Here is a 22855-nt window from a genome sequence, read left to right as displayed (position 1 = left end):
ACTATGGATCAAATTCTATGTAGTGGTAGTCGTTCATCTGTGATCTGTACGCCTAATTTTGGTTTATCATTTTCTACTTACAACTCAGTGCGAGCGTCTCCAAAGTGGATTGGATAAAATTGAAGAGGCCAATGTGCAACTGGCGGACCTTAACGAAAAGCTGGCCGTACAGAAAGTCATTGTAGCTGAACAGACGGCAGAATGTGAAGAACTCTTGAAAGAGATCACTAAAGGTATGTGTGATTCTGCGCTTACAGTACAAGTTCTTTCTTAGGCCCGGCGCCCACTGACAGGATGGCTTCACACACTGACCTTAAGCATGCCGCGGTATCCCTAGTTACTACGTGACGTCCTCAAGCAGCACTCCTCTGATCTCTGCCCCGCATACCCGTACACACTCGACGTCCTGCCGAAGCATTCCAAAGGTTGTGGAAGCATCCTCAAGGCTGCCCAGCAATTCCACAGGCCGTGGTCGGTAAACTAATTAGTCAACAGAGCCAAGTATCAACAGTGCAAAAATTTAAATCTCATTTCAGAGCATTGACCTCCCAACTAACCAATTTCTTAAAATTATATAGGAATTGTTATGAACTTAATTAGGGTACTCCTAAACTGGCTTTTATTTAAAACGTCCTCAGTCTAAGGAGGTACATTCGCTGAGGTGGACCCCTTCTAACTCTCTCATCTACACTTTTCTTATATACTTAACCGTCCCGACAGTGGGATTATCGGACTTCAGAATGCATCCGAATACAAATTTTGCATGTCTAGTAATTATTAGATTTATCATTTATAATAGTTTGGCAACGATAAAAACTCGGGAGACGCTGTTACCCGTCTCCTGAATGTATTCCTTTTTATTATCACACCTTAACTATTGGATGCTGTAAGGTAAAAGCCCAAGATCAGTTGGAACAGAAGTATCCCGTTCGGTAGAACCGCAAGTTGCTTTCTCCAGACTGAAAACGATGTTGTTACTTTTCAGCTACTGACACAGCGGTAACAAAACAGCAAGTGGCAGCAGTGAAACAAGTAGAGATTACCGAACAAAAGGTGGTAATCGAAGAAGAAAAAGGCGAAGCTGAGCAAGCGTTGTCAGAAGCTTTACCTGCGTTAGAAGCGGCCAGACTCGCCTTGGCCGATTTAGATAAGAACGATATTACTGAGATTCGGTCTTTTGCTACGCCGCCCGAAGCAGTGCAGGTAAGGCGTCGAAGGGTAATAATGTCTCGGTCTTGGATTAGTTTAGAGTTTGTAGAAGTACTGTAGTGGTGGGACTGTGGCGCAGCAGCTGCGCGATTTTAGACCTTCAGTAATCAGTAATAATTTTTTTACAACACAAAGACACGGGTAGAACAAATTGTGCGTCTGGTGGTAAGCGACACGCATATCCATAACAGTTGCTGTGCCATTCAGAGTTTTAAGTCGCAAAGATCGTATGGGCACTGCCACTGCGCCTGTCACCCTGAGACTAAAGTTGACAAATCCCATAATGTGCTTGTAATTTTACCAGCACTCTTACCCTTCCAAACTGGAACCCAGTAATGCTCACATTAATGCTTGGCGGCAGAAATAGGTAAGGTTACTTTCCAGGAAGAAGTCTGTCATTAGGAGCTCTACTGCTGCTGCGAAAGTGGCACGCGCGTGTCACGACAGTGGCGCTGTAACTGCGCTTTTAAATATTGTATACTGGGAATTACAATCCCTAGGCGCTCGCCGTATAAATGGGGAAGCGAAACGTTTAATGCGAATCCAGAGAATGTCCACAACTTAGGGATGGAACTCCAACCTACGTCTAGTCCCCCGATGGTAGAAAGGGGAAGGCGGAATTAACTAATGCAATTCCATAAACTGCAAAAAAAGGTATAAGAAATTTAATATAAATCATGCAAAAACCCCAAGAGACTATAAATTTTGAAGGGAAATTGAAGGGGAAATATTGAAGATCATTGATAGAAAATTCATAATGGGCGCATGATTTAATAACTCTTTTCTTTATCTCTTTGTACCCATTTTAACCCATGTTTAAAAATTATGTAATATGATCATACTCTTACATTGTGACAGGTTGTCTGCGAATGCGTTGTGATCATCCGTGGCATAAAAGACGTAAGCTGGAAGGGCGCAAAGGGCATGATGGCAGATCCCAACTTCTTACGAAATCTTCAGGAGATGAACTGCGATCTTATAACGCAGCAACAAGTTAAGGCTGTCAAAGCTCACATGAAGAAGAGCAAGAAACTTGACACTATGCAACAAATAAGTAAAGCCGGGTATGCGATATCACATTCAACAATTATATAATTTTAGCTGCTCTACTAAAAATTATATTTTTTTAGTTTACTGAAAATTGAAACCACACTTCAGCTGGTAAACGTACTCATTATAGTAAACAACTTCGTTACGATAAAGTATAAAAATTTGGAATTGTTTCTTCGGATAAATTTCAAATTGATGTGTTGCATGTGGAGTCAAAATATATTTGTGGCGTGCTGTGTATCTTATTTGGGGTGTGTTATCGCGTATCAGTACCAACAGATTTCATAGAATTGTAAATGATCTACGGTTTATGTGCAGTTTTTAATAATTATAGTTAGCATACTTTATTAATAAGTCAAACTGACATTCACAGTGAATTCTAAGTTATTTTGAAACCTGTTCTCTTTTCTGAATTTGCCATATTTTGGACAGTCAGCTGTTCTGGTTTGTAACAAATTGGACAGAAACTTCTGAAATTAATGTGAAAAGTTAAATTTGTAACTAAAGATCTGCACTAGGCTTCGTCAATAGTTACTAAAATCCAGAAACTGGGATTTACTAGAGTTTGCACAAATATTTCTAATTTAAAAAATCCTGCCCTGTGTAGTGCCCGGCATAAAAGTTCCCATTATAGTGGTAGCATTGCTCGTTGGTCGCCATTGGATACCTGTTGAACTAACCACGACCCAAAGCGGTGATCGCAGCCCCTTTCTCTAAACAAACTCGTTAAATAAATCCCGAGCTCCAAACCCCACGGCTCCATCGTCTCGATCGCGACCAGTACGAAGTCATACAACAGCGTCAAGGCATTAAAATGTGAATTGTTTATGTGATTTCAGCATTAAAATGTTTAATACTATGTGACTTCTGCATTACAATGTGAATTGTCTATGTGATTTCTGCATTAGTAGGTCTAATGTCTATGTCATTTCTGCATTAAAATGTAAATTGTTTAAGGTGTGATATGAAATGTTTTCAGATATGGTCTGCTCAAATTCGTAACAGCCGTATTAGGATATTGTGCTGTATTCAAGGAAGTGAAACCCAAAATAGACAAAGTAGCTGATCTCGAGAGGCAGTTCACCGAAGCCATAAACTACTTGGACTCACTCAATCGCGAGATTAATCGTTTGCAAAATACGTTGGACAAATTGAATGCCAAATATGATAATGCTATGATGAGAAGGCAGGAATTACAGGAGGAAACTGATATTATGATGCGCCGTTTGGTGGCTGCAGACAAATTAATGTCTGGTTTGGCAAGTGAGCAGATCCGATGGACACGTGACTTGAAAGCATTATACGAAGAACGAGGACGTCTAATCGGGAATTGCTTACTTTCTGCATCTTTCCTAAGCTACACAGGACCGTTCTCCTTTTCGTTTAGAGAAATGATGATCTATGAAGATTGGATGAGCGATCTTTTGGAACGTGGCATACCACTTACAACACCTTATACTGTTCAAAAGAATTTGACGAACGAAGTAGAAATTAGTGGGTGAGATCCTGACAGATAACTTCATTCTTAATATATATATTTTTGTCAAGTTCTTAACATTTCCCGATTGTTTACTGCTTTTTGGAATTAAATCGCGTATATTTGTATTTTCCAACAAACCAATGTTTTGGGACCATTAGTTGCCAGGACCCAAAACTGATTTGCCGGACAGACCAGTCAGTTTAGTCGGACATTTGGGTTTTACATTTGTAAAATGTAGTTTGGGTGTTGGAAACAGTTTAGTGGACGGGTGTCCACTAATTTTAGTATGAATTTTTTTCACATTTAAAAACCAGACTTTTTAAATCAATTATCAAAAAACGTCATAAATTGTAAAAGTCAAACAATAAAAGTCTTCTTTATTAGTAATTGTCTATTATTGCAATGGCTATCCATCGAAATAATATAGATTAATTTATTTTATTTTATTAAATAACTAAGATTACTTAATCTGATCGGACGCGCGTCCAAAAAGCCTAACCATGTCCAGCTTTATCTGTTCGCTTGACAATACTATGTAGGTCGCATGGTCGTGACCATGGTATCTGCAAAGGACCCGAAACGTTGGTTTGCTTGAAAAAAAAAAACAGTAGTACAGTAGTAATAATCAGGGTAGTTGACCTGCTCATCAGTCAATGGTTGCGCTTCAACCCACTTTTCAGCGCACTATCAGTTACGTGCGTTACGTTGTCTTTGGCGTTGAGTGTCTCATGACTGTTGTCAAATTCATTTTCAGATGGAATTCCCAAGGGTTACCACCAGACGAGTTATCAGTACAGAACGGTATTCTAACAACGCGGGCATCGCGATTCCCGCTTTGCATCGACCCTCAGACACAAGCGCTCAACTGGATCAAAAAGAGGGAGGCTAAGAACAATCTAAAGGTAGGACCGAGGAAATAATGTTTATAAAAAACATTCTTCTTCTTTTGGGGTTAACCACAGCCAGTAAAATGTATAATGTCAGCATAAAATGTATCCAAAAATGGAAAACTCATATGAAACGTCTTATAGTTTGCTTCTGTTGGGTGATAAATAAGTAATAATATTTTTGTGATTATTTCCGCTAAGGTTCTATCGTTTAATGACGCGCAGTTCTTAAGGCAATTGGAGATGGCTATCAAGTATGGTATGCCTGTGCTGTTCCAAGATGTCAACGAATATATTGACCCCGTAGTGGATAATGTTTTGGAGAAGAATATAAAAGGTATCAGAAATATTTTGTGTTCACGGCCTTGAAAACTCATACCAACATTTTTGAACTAATATATACAAATTGCGTTGCAGCAATAGTAGTATCCTGTTGGTTACTCACTTATAATTTGATCCTTTGAAGTGTTAAGTAATTTGCTTTTCCTTCCAGTTGAAAGTGGCCGAACGTTCGTAATGCTGGGCAGTTCAGAAGTAGACTATGATCCAAATTTCCGCATGTATCTCACCACTAAGTTGGCCAATCCGCAGTTTAACCCTGCAGCTTATGCTAAGGCAGTCGTTATTAACTATACTGTCACAGTCCAGGTTCGTTTTCCATGTCTACTTACATGCTAGTAGAGTAGTGACATAGATTTCATAGAACCCATTAAAGATCGACACGGAATAAAAGTCAAAACAAGTTCGTCCATAAATAGTCAGAAATTATAAGCTGTTTGTTAAAATCAGTGTTAAGTATAAAGAGCAAGCCACACCGTGAGCGAAGCTTAGCTAAGTTAGCTTTATCTTACGTAGCCGCGGTATGTTTTCATACATCTGTTCACACCGCGAAGAAAGCTAACCGAGCTAAGGGCACATAGTTGATTGCATGCATCTACATGAGCTATCTTAGCTTCCCTCGCGGTAGGGCCTACACTTAAAGTCATGTCACACAGACGAGTACAGACGGGCGGACCTGCGGGAAGCGAGATCGCCGCTGTCCCGCCGCGAAGGCGGCCGGTGTGACACCAAAGGCGTCACGCCACACTTCATTTTCAACCTTTTTTCCATCCTCTAAGTTTTCAACACAGTCAACAAAGCACCATGTCACTATAGGATAGTGATGAAGAAGAACTTCTTCTTTTAGCGCTAACCCTGCGAAAGTTCCACATTTCTAGTACTTCGCTTTGGACAGACACATACTGCTGTTTGCTATCCAGGTTTTCTTTTTTTTACGATACCAAAGGACGGGATGAACAAGCCTCACGACTTTGCTTTGTCTCCATGAAAACCTTTTCCCAAATCATTTCCTTTTTAAAACAATTTTTATAATTTCTATCACACAGACCAAATAATATTTACTTCCGTGTTCTACCACTTGTATTAAATAAACTGGGGTATGATCGCACCAATGATATAAGCTTTTCAGTCGAATTCATTTTGAAACTTAATTAAAACCCACTCCATAGTTGTAAAAAAATACAACGTCCAAGCCCGCTGAAGCCCTGTGGAAGCTTTGTGGACGGTTGCATAGAACTCAATATATTACAACACCCGCGCCGCGCCCGCTCCCGGCCCGCGTTTGCCGCGGGCCCGACCCGCGCCCTCTGAAAACCCATCCGATTCGACAATTAAGTGCAGAAAATGCCACAAATTATCCACAAAACTTACAGCACCTGAAAAACCTTGCTTACATTACGTAATAAAAGGTTTCATTAAAATGAAATTACCTGTGTTTGGAAAGTGTGTAATGTATAACAGGGTTTAGAGGACCAATTGTTAAGCGTGGTGGTGAGAGCAGAACGTGCGGATTTGGAGGAACAAAGAGAGTTTCTCATAATCGAAACGAGTACCAACAAGAGTCTGCTGCAAGGATTGGAAGATTCTCTACTCAGAGAATTGGCTACTTCAACTGGAAACATGCTGGACAATGTCGAACTGGTCGATACTCTTGAGAACACTAAATCGAAAGCTGCTGAGGTAACATTTCATTTTGGTTTCTTAAGCCTTGGCTAGGCTAGGTTAATTTTTGCATAAGGAATAGAGTCTATATCCTATATGCAGATGTGAATATGATAAACGTAAGCCTGTACTCTGTCTGATTCTGTCTCGGTTTTTACTAGTGCTATCAATGTATTTGGCTGATGGTTACTTCTAAAAAGAGCACGACAGTAAAACGGATCGAAAACTACCTGTAGATTATCGTAAAGCATAACTACATCAGCTATATGCTATACCAGTCCCAAAATATTAAAATTTGATTTCAGGTTATGGAGAAATTGGAACTGGCAGAAGCGACGGCTATAGATATAGAGAAGCTGCGTGACGGGTACCGACCGGTGGCTAAGCGTGGGTCCATTCTCTTCTTCGTGCTTTCCGACATGGCTAACGTCAACACCATGTATCAGTACTCCTTGACTTCTTATCTCGATGTGAGTTTCAAAGTCAGGAAAAAATCTTCGCTGTAGAATTAAACGCGGTAAATCTTTAATACAGATTGTTCAATTTACATGTAAAGTATAAGTTACGGCACTAGTCATGTTTTGTATATGATGATAACGTAACGATATGACAAAGTGACGTAAGCAAAGGAGTCTATGAAACTTTGTGGTAATGACCGTTATACACAGATAAGTAATGAAATGTGTTTATACACAGGTGTTCTCGTTCTCGCTGCGAAAAGCAATGCCCAACGTGATTTTAGTGAAACGCCTGCGCAACATTATCGATATGCTTACCAAGAATGTTTACGACTATGGGTGTACTGGTAAGTCGTTGAAGTAACATAATAACATGTTTTTATTACAAATAATGTATATTTGTAACAATAACAAATTAAAGTTATCTATGATACACCGAAATAAACTGAAGAACTTATATCGTCGGTGTTTCGTAGAAAGGGTGAAAGCTACATTTAGAAAAAAAATTCAGAAAATCATGTGTAGATTTTAAAATTATCTACGTCCTGTTTTCAAATTACATTTTGGTTTTAAATAAGTCTTGATATAGTACGTTGGTATATGATAACAATGCGTTGTTATTAGTTGGAAGTCGAAATCAGCATCGCGTTTTGGGGATCTTAAGTCCAATTTTGTGATCCGTCTCTCGACATTAACTACAACTCATTAAAATATGTTCACTAGGAGTCCTCCCTTCATCATAATTTTCATCATTACCTATCAATAATTCTAGTTCACCGGGCATTAAAATAATGTTTAGGTTCACCTACATATCATCGGTGATTTGTAAAAAGGACGAAAGTAATTTAATTTTTCAAGGGAGAATGTTTTAGTTTATCACGACTGCTTTAAAATATTTACATCCTGTTTTAAATTCTACGTATAATAAAATTTGTCTAATATTTATTGAAAAAATGGTGCAAAGGTAGTTCAATATTTATAAGAAACCTTACATGGGTATACCAGCGCATTGTTGGGTAGTAGTATGTTCTAATCTGTCCCATTTGTACTTTTAATGGTGTAAGTAGGACAAGTAAGTACCATTTATACCATTGTTTATTATCCAATGGTACAACTGGGATCAACTAGTACCACCTTATACCATTACATGTACCTATAAATGGGACAAGTTAGTACCATTTATACCATTAATGGTATAATAAATGGTATAACTGGTCCAAAGGTTCGTTCCGTCGTTCCGTGGCTTAGTTGGCATAGCGTCTGGCACGGTTTGCTAGGAGACGTCGGTTGGAAAGTGTTCGATCTTTGTACGTGAGGCGCACTATAAGTTTCCGGAACTGGCCACTTACATAAACAATATTTAAAAAGTAATTACAACATTTTAAAATGGAACTCTGGCTGTAGAATACAGTTTTTTTCATCTGACTGTCACTTGTTTTTACATTGTGGCGTCAGTTTTGAAATTGGTTGTCTACATCACCATGGATTTAACTCGTGAAAATTTTCGTAGTATGATTTTCTACGTATGTAAGTGTAATTTAACAGCTAAAGTAAGTATTAGTTTAAAGAGAAGTTTAAAACTTTTTTATTTTATTTTATTCTATTTGACTTGACTCAACTGATTTATTTCAAAAAAATATTATAATTCCATTTGTTAAATAAATTTAAAAAAATAATTTAATTCTTGTTTCTGGTCCCTATATGCAGTTGGATAACTGGAACCAAGAGTGGAACTAATAGTCCGAAAGGAATTTAATTCCAAATTGAAGGTACTACGAAAAAAGACAACATTTGCTATGGAACTATCACGTAATGGAATGACGGCATAAAAAAGTTGCCTCTTTACCATCAATGGAAATGTCTGATGGTACTACAGTAAAGAAAAGAATAAGACAAGTATGGTAGCTGGATACCAGCGCGGCCTGCCTGTGTGCACATCCGTAAATCCCCCAGGGGATCCTAGCAGGGGTTCATAAAAGGACGGAGGGATGTCACGCGCCTTGTACGGACGCACACATTCGTATAATCTCGCGGTGCACTCGCGTTGCATAGTGCGGATCGTCCCTTGAGGTTTAAAAAATGACATCAAAGAGTAGACGTGTTTATTGTTCTGTTTGTGGTACCTAGTTTGAACAAGAGTGCCTCAAATTAAGTATTATTTCATGATCATACTCCATAAACAAGATACCAAACCGGTTCTGGAATAAAAATAACGATACGTAAACACCTACTGCATTTAACAAATATTATTTCAATACAGTACGATAATACTGTGATGAACTTACAGGTCATAAACATATTTTTTTCAAATTATGTTTATTACCTACAGTACAACTAAAATATTAATGTAACAACCCTACGCTCCGAGAGAATTGTAGGCATTACGCGCCGAACAAGCAGGAGTTGTCCTACTTGCTCTTATTATACTTTGGTAGTTATTATATGGTTTGTTATAATTATTATTATAGCAGTGCCACTCAGAGCTCTAAATCGCAAAGATAGGGGACTGTCACTGCGCCCGTCACCCTGAGACATAAGTTGACAAGTCTCATGTGCCTGTAATTTCACCAACACCCTTACCCTTCTAAACCGGAACATTACTGCTTGGCTGCAGAAACAGGTAAGGTAGCAGTACTTCCCCGGACGAACTCTTTCACAAGGAACTCTACTGTTGATAAAAATACAAAGAAATAATACAAAGAAGTAAATAATAATACAAAAGTAATTAATACAAAGATCGAACGCTTAAAAAAAATCCTCCGGTCCGGATTGTAACCGACTTTTTGTAGCAAATTTGTGCTTCTAGCAAATAAATTTAATTACAGTTAATAGCGACATCGCTAGCCAAGGCTAGTAGCTGTAAAGTTGCCTAACTGGGTGATTAAATATTTTCATAAATTTCTCATATATGGCACTACGGCTAAAAAGTCGTTGAAAACCTAATACAAAGATCCGACAACAAGCACATAGAAGAATTCGTGAGGTCTGATGGTTCGTTCCGTGGCTTAGTTGGCATAGCGTCTGGCCCGGTTTGCTGGAAGACGTCGGTTCGAATCCTGTCGGATCTTAGGAATTTTTTCTAAGTGTTCGATCTTTGTATTATTAATTATAACAAACTAGTGGACTAATCTAACAAAAAATAATTGAATACCAATTCAATACAAATTTCTCATGTATTAAAGTTTCAACATTAAGTTGTGTTGTAATAGGTATATTCGAGCGCCACAAATTGCTATTCTCCTTCCAAATGGATGTGAAACTTGAGCAGAGTGAAGACAGGGTTACACAGGCGCAGTTGGACTTCTTCATTAAAGGGAACGTCTCACTCGAGAAGTCAGCACGCGCTTCCCCGGCTCCTTGGATACCAGCGCAGGTAAAAACCATAAATTAACGAAAACCTTGTGTACATAACTTAGGTCAGACAGTAAGAAATATATCACTAAGTGGGAATCGTTTAAAGCAGACAAGTCCTGTTTGATAGCATTGGTTCTGATCGAAGTGTTCTTGTGACAGGATGAACATCGTGGTAAGCGACACGCCTACTCATAACAGTTGTGGTGCTACTCAGAATTATTTGAGTCAGGCGACTCATGGCCCATATAATATAATAATATAACAAGGACGAACATATTATTATATTGATATAATATAAAAACTAAACAACTAATCTAAACGTACCTATTGCACTTGTATGGCGCAATCTGGTGCCAGGTAACCGGTCGCGAAAACGCCGATATGGTTAGTAGATACGCGGAAACGTAGATTACAGCATTCGGCCAAAACTCCCCTTCACGAGGTCGACAGTACTTCCACCACAAACGAACTTAAAATTGACGTTGTGGCGGGATTCCAACCGCTCGATCCTCAGGGTGTATTTGGCTTTTAGCCTGATGTACCTCAGACTTGGTGGAGTAATGCAGTCGCGACAGGTACAGCAGCGTCGACGGTATGGCTGATCGCAACAGAAAGTTCGATATCGAAATCGATAGCTCTGCTGCTACAAAAAAAAAATGTTATCCGTAGGAGTTTTATTACGTAGGTCATCATACATCTGTAAACGTCATTTATATATATGTGAGTAATCTTCTTGACATCATTTCAGGGGTGGCAAGATATAATGAAGTTAAGCTTCGATTTTCCGGACCCGTTCGTGGCGCTACCTGATCATATTGGCAAGAGTTTGGTCGCCTGGCAAGAGGTAATCATTCAATTTTTAATGTTGAGCTATGACCGCTGACGATTTGACATTTCTACTTAAACAGCGTTTTTTATATTTAAACTATAACGGACAAGGACGCGTCGACATTTCTCGCCAAAATTGCATCATTGCTGCACCTTGTCGCATATTGTCAAACGCAAGTGTTACCATAAACATCTTAAAGCCTAAAAATCTTTGGATAGCGATAGCAAAAATATTGTACATGCATACATACTGACATAACCTCACACCCTACGTCCCCACGTCCCGCAGGAGGGGTAGGCAGAGACCACGAAACGCCACTATATACCAACACAGCTCTCGAGCCTCACATATATCAACTACCCTTTTCGTACAACTTTTCTATTCTTGTCACTGCTTTTTTGAGGACATCACTGATCTGGTCAATGCAAATCCTTCTGAGACGGTCTCTTAAAACCCTTCCATCCACATTTCGCATCGTAAATCTGTTTGGTAATTCTTCTTACAACCATCCACTCTACATGCCCAAACCACCTCCACATTCCTTTCTCTATTCTAGTCACTACATCCTCTTTCAAGCCACATCTTTCACGTATTATTGTATTCTTCACTCTATCACTCAACTTTATTCCATAAATTTTCCTCAAAGATCTCTCCACTGCAATAATTCTACTTTCATGCTTCTTCTGCCATACCCAGCTCACTATCAAACGTCTGTGTAGGAACCAGCAAAGCATTCTGTATGGACACGTGTGCTTTTTGGGATAAGATGTTGCTTCCCATAAGCTCCCTTTATGGTTCCATATACTGCGTTTCCCTTTCCGTACCCTTCTTTCAATATCTTCATCAAACTTTCCATCTCTTGTAAACAAATTACCTAGATGCACGAACTCATTCCGTTGATCAACATTCATACCTTGTATTTTAATTTTAGGCGCTAAAATAGACTTACTACGCACCCTTAGCACCGTTAGCATTGTAACAAACATTTCTTTTTATTTCGTTTCTAGTGGTTCGACAGCGATACTCCAGAGTCGAACGAAATCCCCGACAACTATCGCAATTTGCTCAAACCCTTTGAAATACTGATGCTGCTCCGTTGCTTTCGCGTGGATCGTGTGTACCGTGCCCTGAACGACTACATTACCGTAACAATGGGCGAGGAATATATCACACCGCCGATTATCAGGTATCATATTAGGGACAAAGGATCAATTAGGAATGTTTTTTGTTATATAAATGAATGAAATATTCTTTATTGCACATTAAAATGTTAATGACAAAACAGAACAGTAATATAAGTATCACAGAGTAAGCCAATGTACAATAGGCGGCCTTATTGCTAAGTAGCAATTTCTTCCAGTCAACCTTATCTTACCCTAATTTTTTTCACAGAACAATTTCCGTCTTATCTATTTTGTGATCAACTGTAATGTATTTTTTAAATTTTGTTCCAAGTTTGGATATGATATTCGAGCAAACAACTCCGTTCACGCCTGTAGTGTTTATCCTGAGTCCAGGATCAGATCCGACTGCGGATTTAATGAAATTAGCAGATCGGTGTGGGTTTGGAGGAGGCAAATTTAAATACTTGTCTCTTGGGCAAGGACAAGAAGGGGTAAGTTGGTATATCACTTCTTGACTTTTATATGTGCACGCTTAGTAGAAGCGGCATTGCTAACTTTATAGATATGACATCGATACCTCCAATGAACACTACGCCAACTTTTGTTTTTGATCAGTTTCTGTTATTTTTGTAAACAGCCATATGTATTGACTTATATTATGCTCTCCGAATTTTGTGAAAATAAAAAAACAAAAACAAAATTCGACAAAGAATCTAGAAAACGAAATTTAGTGAAAAAAAATAAAGAAACAAAAAACAAAATAAAAACAGAACAAGTCCAAAAATTACATTGATGTAGTTAGTGTTCATTGGAGTTACCAACATTTAAGACTAACCGCCCTTTTCGTGTTCATTTTCTTCATTCGGTGTTCAGTTGACAGTTTTGTCATAGTGTAATAAGATCAAATAGGACAACTCTCGCCTATTCGACGCATATACCTACACTTCGTTCGAAGGGTAGTCACGTTATTATTTTAGTTGTATCATAGGTTGGTTTAGGTAATTTTTTTAATACCGAGGGAACGCTTCAATTCTATAATTAAAGGTTGTGTTAAAGTGGGTTACCTATCAGTAGTGCGAAATGACATTTTCCAGAAATAACGTTTGCTCGAATTTTCATATCCTCGAAAGTAATTTTGAGAAGAAAATGTATTTTTCTTTTAAACTTAACCTAACCTAACCGAGCCTGACCGTGTCTTTGCGACAAACATCCAATATATCCTGAATGAACAACGGTTTGGTTATAATTCGGTTTTCAGTGTAATGACAATTCGAATAAACGTTATTTCGGAAAAAAATTCGAGTTTGTGATAAACCTATCACAAACTCCAGGCCCGTGCAACGACTCGCGCTATGCAACAAAAGTGCACTACGAGATTTTGCAAATGTGTGCGCTGCTAAGTTTGTATGGAGTTATCCTACTTGGTCTTATTCTACAATGGTTTTATTTTCCTAAGATTATTAGTCCATAGTTTTGCATGCCTTGACTGTCTCTTGTGCAGGCTGCGTTGTCTCTGCTGGAAGGCGCAATATCCCATGGCCAGTGGCTCATCTTCCAAAACTGTCACTTGTTGGTGTCATTCCTTCGTGAACTCGAAAAACAACTAGAGTTGATGGTCAAACCCAACCCGGAATACCGTCTTTGGCTCACCACAGACCCTACACCGACGTTCCCTATCGGTATATTGCAGCGATCGCTGAAAGGTAAAATCTTATGAATATTTTAGTAGCAGTGAAAGAGTCCGTCTAGGGAAGTACTGCCATCTTACCTATTTCTGGAGCTAAGCAGTAATGTTCGGATTTTAAGTGTAAAGATGGTTGATACATGAGACTTGTTAACTTATGTCTCAGGATGACAGGTGAAGTGGCTGTGCCCCTCAGATCTTTGCGATTTAAAGCTCTGAGTGGCACTGCAACTGTTATGGACAGGCGTGTAGCTTACCATCAGGCGCACGACTTGTTCGTCCCGTAACTTGATGCCCGATTCCAGTGGGAATTATGCCCAGTAGCCTACGGACTAAAACCCCCCCACCTTGTGTTTTGTGTATTTCGTTGAACACTCCGCGCCATCGGTTTATACTTTGTGTCCAACAATGTGATATTTGTGTAATGTTAGTTCAAGGTGTGAGCGATTAGTTATGGTGATTAACTGCTTGGTGGCGTGTATTATGTGGTTAGGAGTAGCTGTTTGTGATTATGATAGGACACCGGCTAATATACGTTAGGTTAGGAATTTAATTCAATAGATATAATAATATTAAACATATCTATAGTAATAATAATAATGCGACATAATAAAAATCAATATATATTGTATTTATATATTTAACATAAAATTATAACATAAAAGAATGGCGAAGGAAGTAGTTAATAGTGAGCTAATTCAGTTATATTAATTATGTACCATTAAAGCTCTTAAGATTTGAAATGATGTGAGTAAGAAGGGTGTGCAAACTGTCTAATGATGATTCTTTAGTGAGGAAACTACGAATATCTTTTGTTTTACTTTGAGGTTTTGACAGGTTATTATGTGATTGTGTCTCCTAGAAGCAAATCTTGGAAAGTCATAAAGAAGGTGCGCTAATGTTGGTTTTATCTTTTTTTGTTGGACAGAGGGTACCTCAGTACTGGTACCATTTCTATTTGAAGAAACTATTCCAAGAGTGGCAAACTAGGGGATGAATCCGGCTTAATAAAACTTGGCAAATAGATGTGATTCCACCAAGTTTTGAGGGCGGTTTTTTTAGTACTATGTACTGAGATTATTTAATATACGATATCCACGTCTGATATTTCTCGCAGTGGTAACAGAGCCGCCCAATGGTCTCAAGCTGAACCTTCGCAACACGTACTTCAAAATGCGACCACATGCACTTTCGGAATGTGCACATCCATTGTTCAAGAAACTCATCTACGTCTTAGCTTTCTTCCATGCCGTTGTTCAGGTAGATAGTTTCAAATATATGCTAAATTAAAGTAAATGCTGTCTAACTAAAACGTTTCGATAAGTATTGCCTAGTTGTTTAAGAGGGAGCAGAGGAAAAATTCCTAATCTTCGATTTGATTTTAGAGGGACATATCCACTTTAAAGTTAAAAATTAAATATTGTATGAGCAACTACACGATATATTCAAGCATAGACATTAATCAGAAACATAAAACAAAGTTTCCTCGGTAGATAAAAATCACGAAATGACCTCTAATTTTCACATTTTTTCGATTTATCCTCAAAATGCTACAGATTATTAGGACAAAAATTGGATAATTAATTATATTTATGCATGATCCACAACTCTCACTACGGATTTTTTTAAATTCCTTTAGTTTTAGAGTTATTCCGCTAAAACGAATTTGGTACTTTTAATGTGCAAAATTCAACATCTCCTGTCGCATGACACGCGAACTTCAGGCATACATTTATTCACAAATTTGGGCGGAGCCAACGTCAAAACTTTTTTGGCATGAGAGCTCTTACTAGTTCTGTGGCTCGAGTTACAAACATTTAACGCCTAATGTCATATTAAGCTTTAACTGTTTTTCGCGGCTCCTTGTAAAGTTTTTTTGACTTGTATATCCCTTTTCACTTTTTTCATATACTAGTAAATAATAACTCCATCGTGATGTCAACCACCGTAAAGTTGCCTGCTTATCGGTATTCTACGATGGAAGCAATATTAATGACACACATTCATCATAGCATAGCACTAGGGAAACCCTGTGTCGCGGGTGCCATGGACACACTAATAGACAACCACCAAACTCACGAGAAAAATAAATGTAGGCCATACAAATATTTCTCCCGGCCTGCGAATCGAACCTGAGACCTCCGCGTGGCAGTCCGGCATGGCAACTGTTCGGCCACGGAGGCAGTTAAATTGCAAGAATTACAAGATTGGATTCCTCCTTCACCTTATCGGACTAGACGTAGGCTGGGGTTCCACCCCAATGTTGTGGACGGTTCAGAAATGCGCGCGTAGCGTTCCGCTTCCACATTTATATGGTGAACGTTTATGGAGTTCGGAGGAGAGATTCCTCTATAACTTGCTATATAACTTGAGCCTTTTCAAAGCGAGAATGAATAGGCATGTGATTGCAACTTTACATAGATTTAACTTAGGGGATTCTAATGAACTGCTGAGTTCACAAAGAGAGAATTGGGCTAGGGGATCCTGGTGGACACAATGGCATTATTTAGGTGTGAAATGGAGGTCAAATGATACCTATTCTATCATAAGAAAGGAAAAAAAAATCCTTTAAGAATAACATCTTAGATATCCTTATTCTGGTTTTGTCTATAAACTGCAAGCACAATTAAACTTTTCCATTTTCAAAAGGAACGACGCAAATACGACAAAATCGGATGGAATATATCATATGACTTTGCGGAGGCTGACTTCACCGTGTGCATGCAGATCTTGAATACGTATTTGGACCGTTGTGTTGTAACCAAAGGTGTCGTACCATGGGCTACGCTTAAGTATCTTTTCGGGGAGGTAAGTATGTTTACTTCTCGACTCTTATCTTAAACAATAATAAATTTACAGTCGTCTCGCTCTGAGGGAAAAAAAATAATGTAATAAAATAATAGTCACATTAACAATATACATCATATTAAAAAACCGTCACCAATGTTGTGAGAAGCAATTGAACATTCTGAACAACAGCTGCACCATAACAAGTTTAGTAACTTAATAATCGACAAACTTCATATATATACCTATATTAAGTAAATATATTATTGTTTTAAAAATAAAACACATGTTTATGATAGTTACGATAAGTTTAATGATTAAAAAAATAAGCACTATTTTAGCTTAATGAATAAAAAAAATTTAAAAACAACTAATTTTGTGTAGTCTGGTGTTCGATGTCTGGTTGGCTGGCTTTATATATTTTTCGCTTTTGCCCATTTGTGTGTTTTATTTTGTGAAAGCGGGACACTTTTAAGAATTTTGGGGATAGCGGGACACGAAGCTTAAAAGCGGGACTGTCCCTGTGTGTTATGTTTGTATTGTAGATGTGTAGGTATGGTTTGCTTTTGATAAATCTTTTGCGGATTGGCGGGATGTTAAATATTAATCGGGAAAACCATTGACTTACAATTATATGGACGTCGGGTCCGCGCTAAAAAGTGTCCGCACTTGTAAGGCGCTAAAATAGTATACAGAGCGCGACACTCCGCTTTAGTCTTCATTTGTTCTACGGACAGCGCGATACTGCGATGACATTACAATTTAAATTTCGAATAGGTTGACTTGGGACATTTTTTTCGTGGTTTTTGTATTAGACCCGTCGTCCATTTATTTGTAAGTCAATGGGGAAAACACTAAATATCAGTGTAATCCGATTGTAAGCTAATAGGTGTAAAAAAAAGGGACTGTCCTATTTTTTTTTATAACGCACACACTCAACATATCCCCGCACTAGGAAAACCCCGTGTCGCGGTTGCCATGGACACACACATAGACAACCACAAATTACGCCCAAACTTACGAGATAAATAAATGTAGGCCATACAAACATTTCTCCCGGCCCGGGAATCGAACCCGAGACCTCTGCGTGACAGTCCGGCATGACAACCGTTCGGCCGCGGAGGCAGTTGAATTTAGATTGACGGTGAATGTTACTTATGTGAAGTAGTGAAATTACAGGCACATAAATAAATAAATAAATACACTCATAGCTCTGCACTAGGATGACCCTGTATCGCGAGTGGACACTTGGACACACACATATTTAGACAGTCACAAATTACACCCGAACTCACGAGAGAAATAAATGTAAGCCATTAAAATTATTCTGATTCCATCCAACCCGGGACCTCTGCACGGCAGCCCAGTATGGTAATCGTTTGACCATGGAGGCAGTCAACGTCAACGACAGGCGCAGTGGCAGTGCCCCTCAGATCTTTGCGATTTAAATGGCACTGCAACTGCTGTGGACAAGTGTACTGTCGCTTACCACCAGACTCACGCATATTTTTAATCACATCAGGTAATGTACGGCGGGCGTGTGATCGATGATTTTGATCGGCGCGTGGTCAGGACCTACATGGACGAATATCTCGGGGAATTCCTGTTCGACAAGTTCCAGCCATTCCATTTTTACAGAGATTCGACTTTCGACTATGTGATGCCTCCTGACTTCGAGGAAAGGGACGAATACATTGGTACGTCAGTGGCGATTTGTGTCAGGCTCTATTTCTGTCTATTTCACTGTTAGGGCGCGTTCCCATTATACAGAGACAGATAGCCGTGAAATTTAAAGTGTCGTGACTTGTACATCTAAATGAAGTTGTTCACATATCGTCGCCTTACTTCCTCAAACTCGTATCTTAAAACACAAAGTTACTGAAATGCAAAAAATGGATTGTACATACAAATATTTCAGACTGATTTCACATATTTCCTTCATATTCACACACTGGTTTTTACCTATTCTTAAAGTAATGCATCCAAATTAACACCCTCGATAAGAAATTTAAAATAAATAGAAAGTTTTCCCGTCTCCCGAACTATAAACTGTAGCCAAATTCGATGTGGAATAAATGTCAACAAACAAAGACATATGATTTTTAGGGTTTTCATCTCAGACTTTTTCAGTTACCACAATTTCAATATTTTCCCTCCAAATTCAAAGCTAAATTATGGATAATACTAATCTTGAAGCCATGTTCATAATGAATATTATTTAACAGAAGTTTCGAATCACCTGAAAATGACATAAAAATGACCAGTAATTATTTGTAAAACTGTGTCATCCCTAGTCACTTTTTGATTTGAAGGGAGAGATTGGAAACATTCGAATTCTGGTGGTAATTCAAGTTCGGAATCGGAAATAGATGCTCGATGATATAATATGTAATAAAATCTTATAATTTTGTATCTTTTCGTCTACTATTACCTACCATCTAGCAGTAATATTAATAGAATGCAAAAACTTATTTATTCCTAAATCATACGTATCATAGGTAAGTATTAGATCTACATAACTCAATTACCTACTTACCTATTTAAATTCCAATTACGAGCAGAGCAACTCTTAATAATGAGCATTGAAAAAAATGTTCTTTTCCTATGCCATCATTGGTGGCCTAGCAACGTTTTGTTATTAAACATTCTACATCGAATTTGACTAGAGTATAGTTATAAGATACAAGTTTGAGAAAGTAAGGCATCGATATGGTACAAACACGATTAACTGTCGTTCATCTTTTTTGACGTTACGACAATGGAAAGGGTTAGAACGACAGTCCTCTGACGACAAATAAAACGTCACGATAAAAATGTGACGACAAATAATCGCAATTTCAACCTTTTCTGTCGTGCAAACGACAAGGCGGCTGACGTAAACCGATAATTTGTCACCAGGATCTAGTGGGAACAGTTAGACACGACAGTCGTCCAACGATAAATAAACCGTTAAGACATAATGGGAACGCGCCTTTACGATACTTTCCATACTTCGTTCTTTTTTAGCATTAGACCGAAATACATATTGGGTCTTTTATCAGGCATCATTTCACTCTGTCAGTTTACAAGCAAAGCAATTTAATATACCGTGACATTTACAATCTTTATAATTATTACGTTTTTACTTGTTATACCAAAGATTAAATGAAAAATGTCTATCTTTAATTTGATCTATTTAAAAATACTTGCACTGTAAAAAAATTATAGAAACAAGGAGTTCAAAAATGAAACGGATTTTTTTTATATAATAGTAATTTACAAAATTTTACAGCATACCCATTATCACGACGCTTGTAAATGATATTTATCATCAATTCTCACGATGTTTTTCTATACTGTAAAGTAAATTTATTGTCTAAAACAATTAACGCTGTATTTATTTAAAAAAAATACATTTTATTATTTTTATACAAAACGTATTTCGCATACCAAGACATAAAAGAATCCTTACTGCACAGATTTCGTGGACACATTGCCGCTAGCAAACACTCCAGAAGTATTCGGGCTGCACCCTAATGCGGAGATTGGATACTTCAGCCAGGCTGTGCGCATGATGTGGGGACACCTCATCGAGCTCCAGCCTCAAACCAGTGAGTATAAATCGGATCTCAGATCAGCCGATAAAAACCAGCCCTCTTGAAAACTTTTAACAATGTTTATAGATGCTTTTCTCACCAATCATTTATTTCACGCTGCGCAGGGACTGTAGCGGAGAGTGAGTATTTACCTATACTCTAGCCAAATTCGACATAGGATGTTTAACAACAAAACATTGCTATAGGCAACTAAAGATGGCAGGTGTAAAAAAACATTTTTTCACCTCACTAGCTCGGAAAGGTTTTCAAATGCTTTTTTTGCACTCTAACGTGGAAAAGGTTTTTGAAATTCGAACTTGACCATAGACTCTGGCGCACATGCCTTTTTCTTTCTGTGAAAGTTGTGTGTTTCGCTCGGCAGCAAAGTTGTTTTGAAACTCGTGGCTTGAAACCACAGACATATATTTAGATAGACGCCGCAAGTGTACGTACTTCGCGTATCCAAAGTAAATGACATTCACTTAGTTGCCGCTGCTACACTTCAGAACGCGCTCGACCGTTATCGTAGATAAACACCAGTCTAAAACGCGAAAAATTGCATAATAAATTGTGCCATTATAAACTGCAAAAGCACCATAACTGTGGGTAAACGGGTAAACAGAGATGTTTCCTTCCACGGGCAAGTGATTTTGTAATTAGAAGATGCATAATTTATTTTAAAAACAATTATTTTGGTTTTGTATTAATTTCGGGAAAAGAAATATGCAACTCAGTGTATGCGTCATAATTTGTAATACATTGCGGCTTTTACTTGGTGCGATATATTTGTGATTCTTTGTTAATGCGCCATGAATATCGAACGAACGCTATTTTGCATAATGCATTCAGTTTCTGTGGTACGGCCAATTGTAAATTTTTTTTGGCCAAATTTAACATTTAGTGATGTATACGTTAGACAACACTGTTCTCGATTCTGATCGATTTTGAAAACAAAGGGACAACAATTATTATGACCTTAGCAATATTACTTGGTACTTGGTGTAACGGGCTGGTATCCGCAACTCGACGTCAAGGCGCCTATTTTGCTTATTATTATTAATATTATAAAAATATTCTATAATTCTTTTGTTATAAAGTTTAGTAACGTTTCGTTTTTTTTTCAGTTTTGTAGTATCTATTATCAGTAGTATCTGGAATTTCGATAATTTTTGCAGCACGTTGCCTCGAATATCCGAATATAGTGAGGAAATAATTGCTTATTCATTATTACGAGTAATACAAAAAATATATAATATATAAAAAACAAAGAATTAACAGTGCGCTGTCTTTACAAAAATCTGGAGTTGGCCATACGTAAGAGTTCGTTGCTTTCGAGGACGAAGGTGGTCTAGTTTATCCCACCTACGATGCTATCCAAAATGCAGAGTAGCAGAGTTAAACATCCGAGAAATAATAAACAAATAACAAAAATTTCACACGAGGCCATCATTAAGTAAACCTCTTCTGATTAATAAGATGTTACCATATTTTGTCAGTAGTAACATTTTCATTTGTCTTGCCATTCGTCAATTTGATCAATTACCAACAGAAAACCATCTAGTAAAATTAATTAAGACAGTCGCAAGTTCATATATCGAGGTGCGTTTTCATTATTTAAGTTAATCGATAAGATCTATTACAAAAAGATGTTATATAATAAGCTCATTTTACTGGAAGCACAATAATTTTAATATGTGAAGTCGATTAAAAAGTAGAGTCTGATTTTTTTTAAAGTAAAATAAATGACTAAACTATCTTATTCTAGTATTTTTGTACTATATTAATATTATGACTACTTGTCATCAACAAATACTTGAACATAAATTATTCTATTTAGAATCGATCAATGAATGGAATACGCGTGTTTACGTGTATTCCGTTCAATCAATCGATTTAGCGCGGAAGGAGGTTTCCCATCACTAAATAGTTCTTGTGACGTCGTGGTGGATACATAAAATGTGGCACGCTCGGTTTTCATACAAATTGCTGTACTTGCGGCGTCTATCTAGATATATGTCTATGCTTGAAACCCTCCCTACGCTCAGGAATTTATTTTTCAACCACGAGCGAAGCTTCCTTCGCTTGCTCCGGTTTCAATATAAGCACTCGCGTCAAACAACAACTTTGCAGCCTTGCATAACAAATAACTATTGTCAATGACTAGGTTAGATGGATAATGAGATCCATCTTACTTAGTCATTAAGATATTTTTGTAAGTTTACTAACACCATTGGACCTTACAATTATCTGCCGTCTTTATCATAAACAACGTAATCGACATTTTAAACGAAATTGAGTTATTAATATAATATATGGAATCTGTGAAACGAGATCTACAACACCCTATAAGCGGTTTTGTTTATCTTATTTAGTTTTAGTTTTATATCAGCGCAATTGGCATTTTTCAAAACAAAAAA

General features: G+C 37.8%; 1 protein-coding gene across 1 annotated transcript in view; it reads left to right on the top strand.

Moving 5' to 3' along the window:
* The window catches only part of LOC113230933 (dynein heavy chain 10, axonemal), a 125012-nt gene that overhangs the window by 97703 nt on the left and 4454 nt on the right, over positions 1-22855 (top strand). Inside the window, exons 64-82 of the mRNA XM_026465042.1 lie at positions 89-233; positions 986-1203; positions 2068-2273; positions 3239-3757; positions 4494-4641; positions 4828-4963; positions 5120-5274; positions 6427-6645; positions 6933-7097; positions 7324-7432; positions 10295-10458; positions 11188-11283; positions 12276-12454; positions 12724-12883; positions 13894-14095; positions 15194-15336; positions 16726-16884; positions 18386-18560; positions 20322-20453. Coding sequence (XP_026320827.1) covers positions 89-233; positions 986-1203; positions 2068-2273; positions 3239-3757; positions 4494-4641; positions 4828-4963; positions 5120-5274; positions 6427-6645; positions 6933-7097; positions 7324-7432; positions 10295-10458; positions 11188-11283; positions 12276-12454; positions 12724-12883; positions 13894-14095; positions 15194-15336; positions 16726-16884; positions 18386-18560; positions 20322-20453 — 3430 coding nt within the window. The remainder of the gene's footprint in view (positions 1-88; positions 234-985; positions 1204-2067; positions 2274-3238; positions 3758-4493; positions 4642-4827; positions 4964-5119; positions 5275-6426; positions 6646-6932; positions 7098-7323; positions 7433-10294; positions 10459-11187; positions 11284-12275; positions 12455-12723; positions 12884-13893; positions 14096-15193; positions 15337-16725; positions 16885-18385; positions 18561-20321; positions 20454-22855) is intronic.

Source organism: Hyposmocoma kahamanoa, unplaced genomic scaffold (assembly GCF_003589595.1).
Source record: "Hyposmocoma kahamanoa isolate Upper Pololo Valley unplaced genomic scaffold, ASM358959v1 64, whole genome shotgun sequence".
Taxonomy (NCBI): Eukaryota; Metazoa; Arthropoda; class Insecta; order Lepidoptera; family Cosmopterigidae; genus Hyposmocoma; species Hyposmocoma kahamanoa.
Note: the sequence above shows the minus strand (reverse complement) of the source record. Positions and strands in the feature narration are given on the sequence as shown.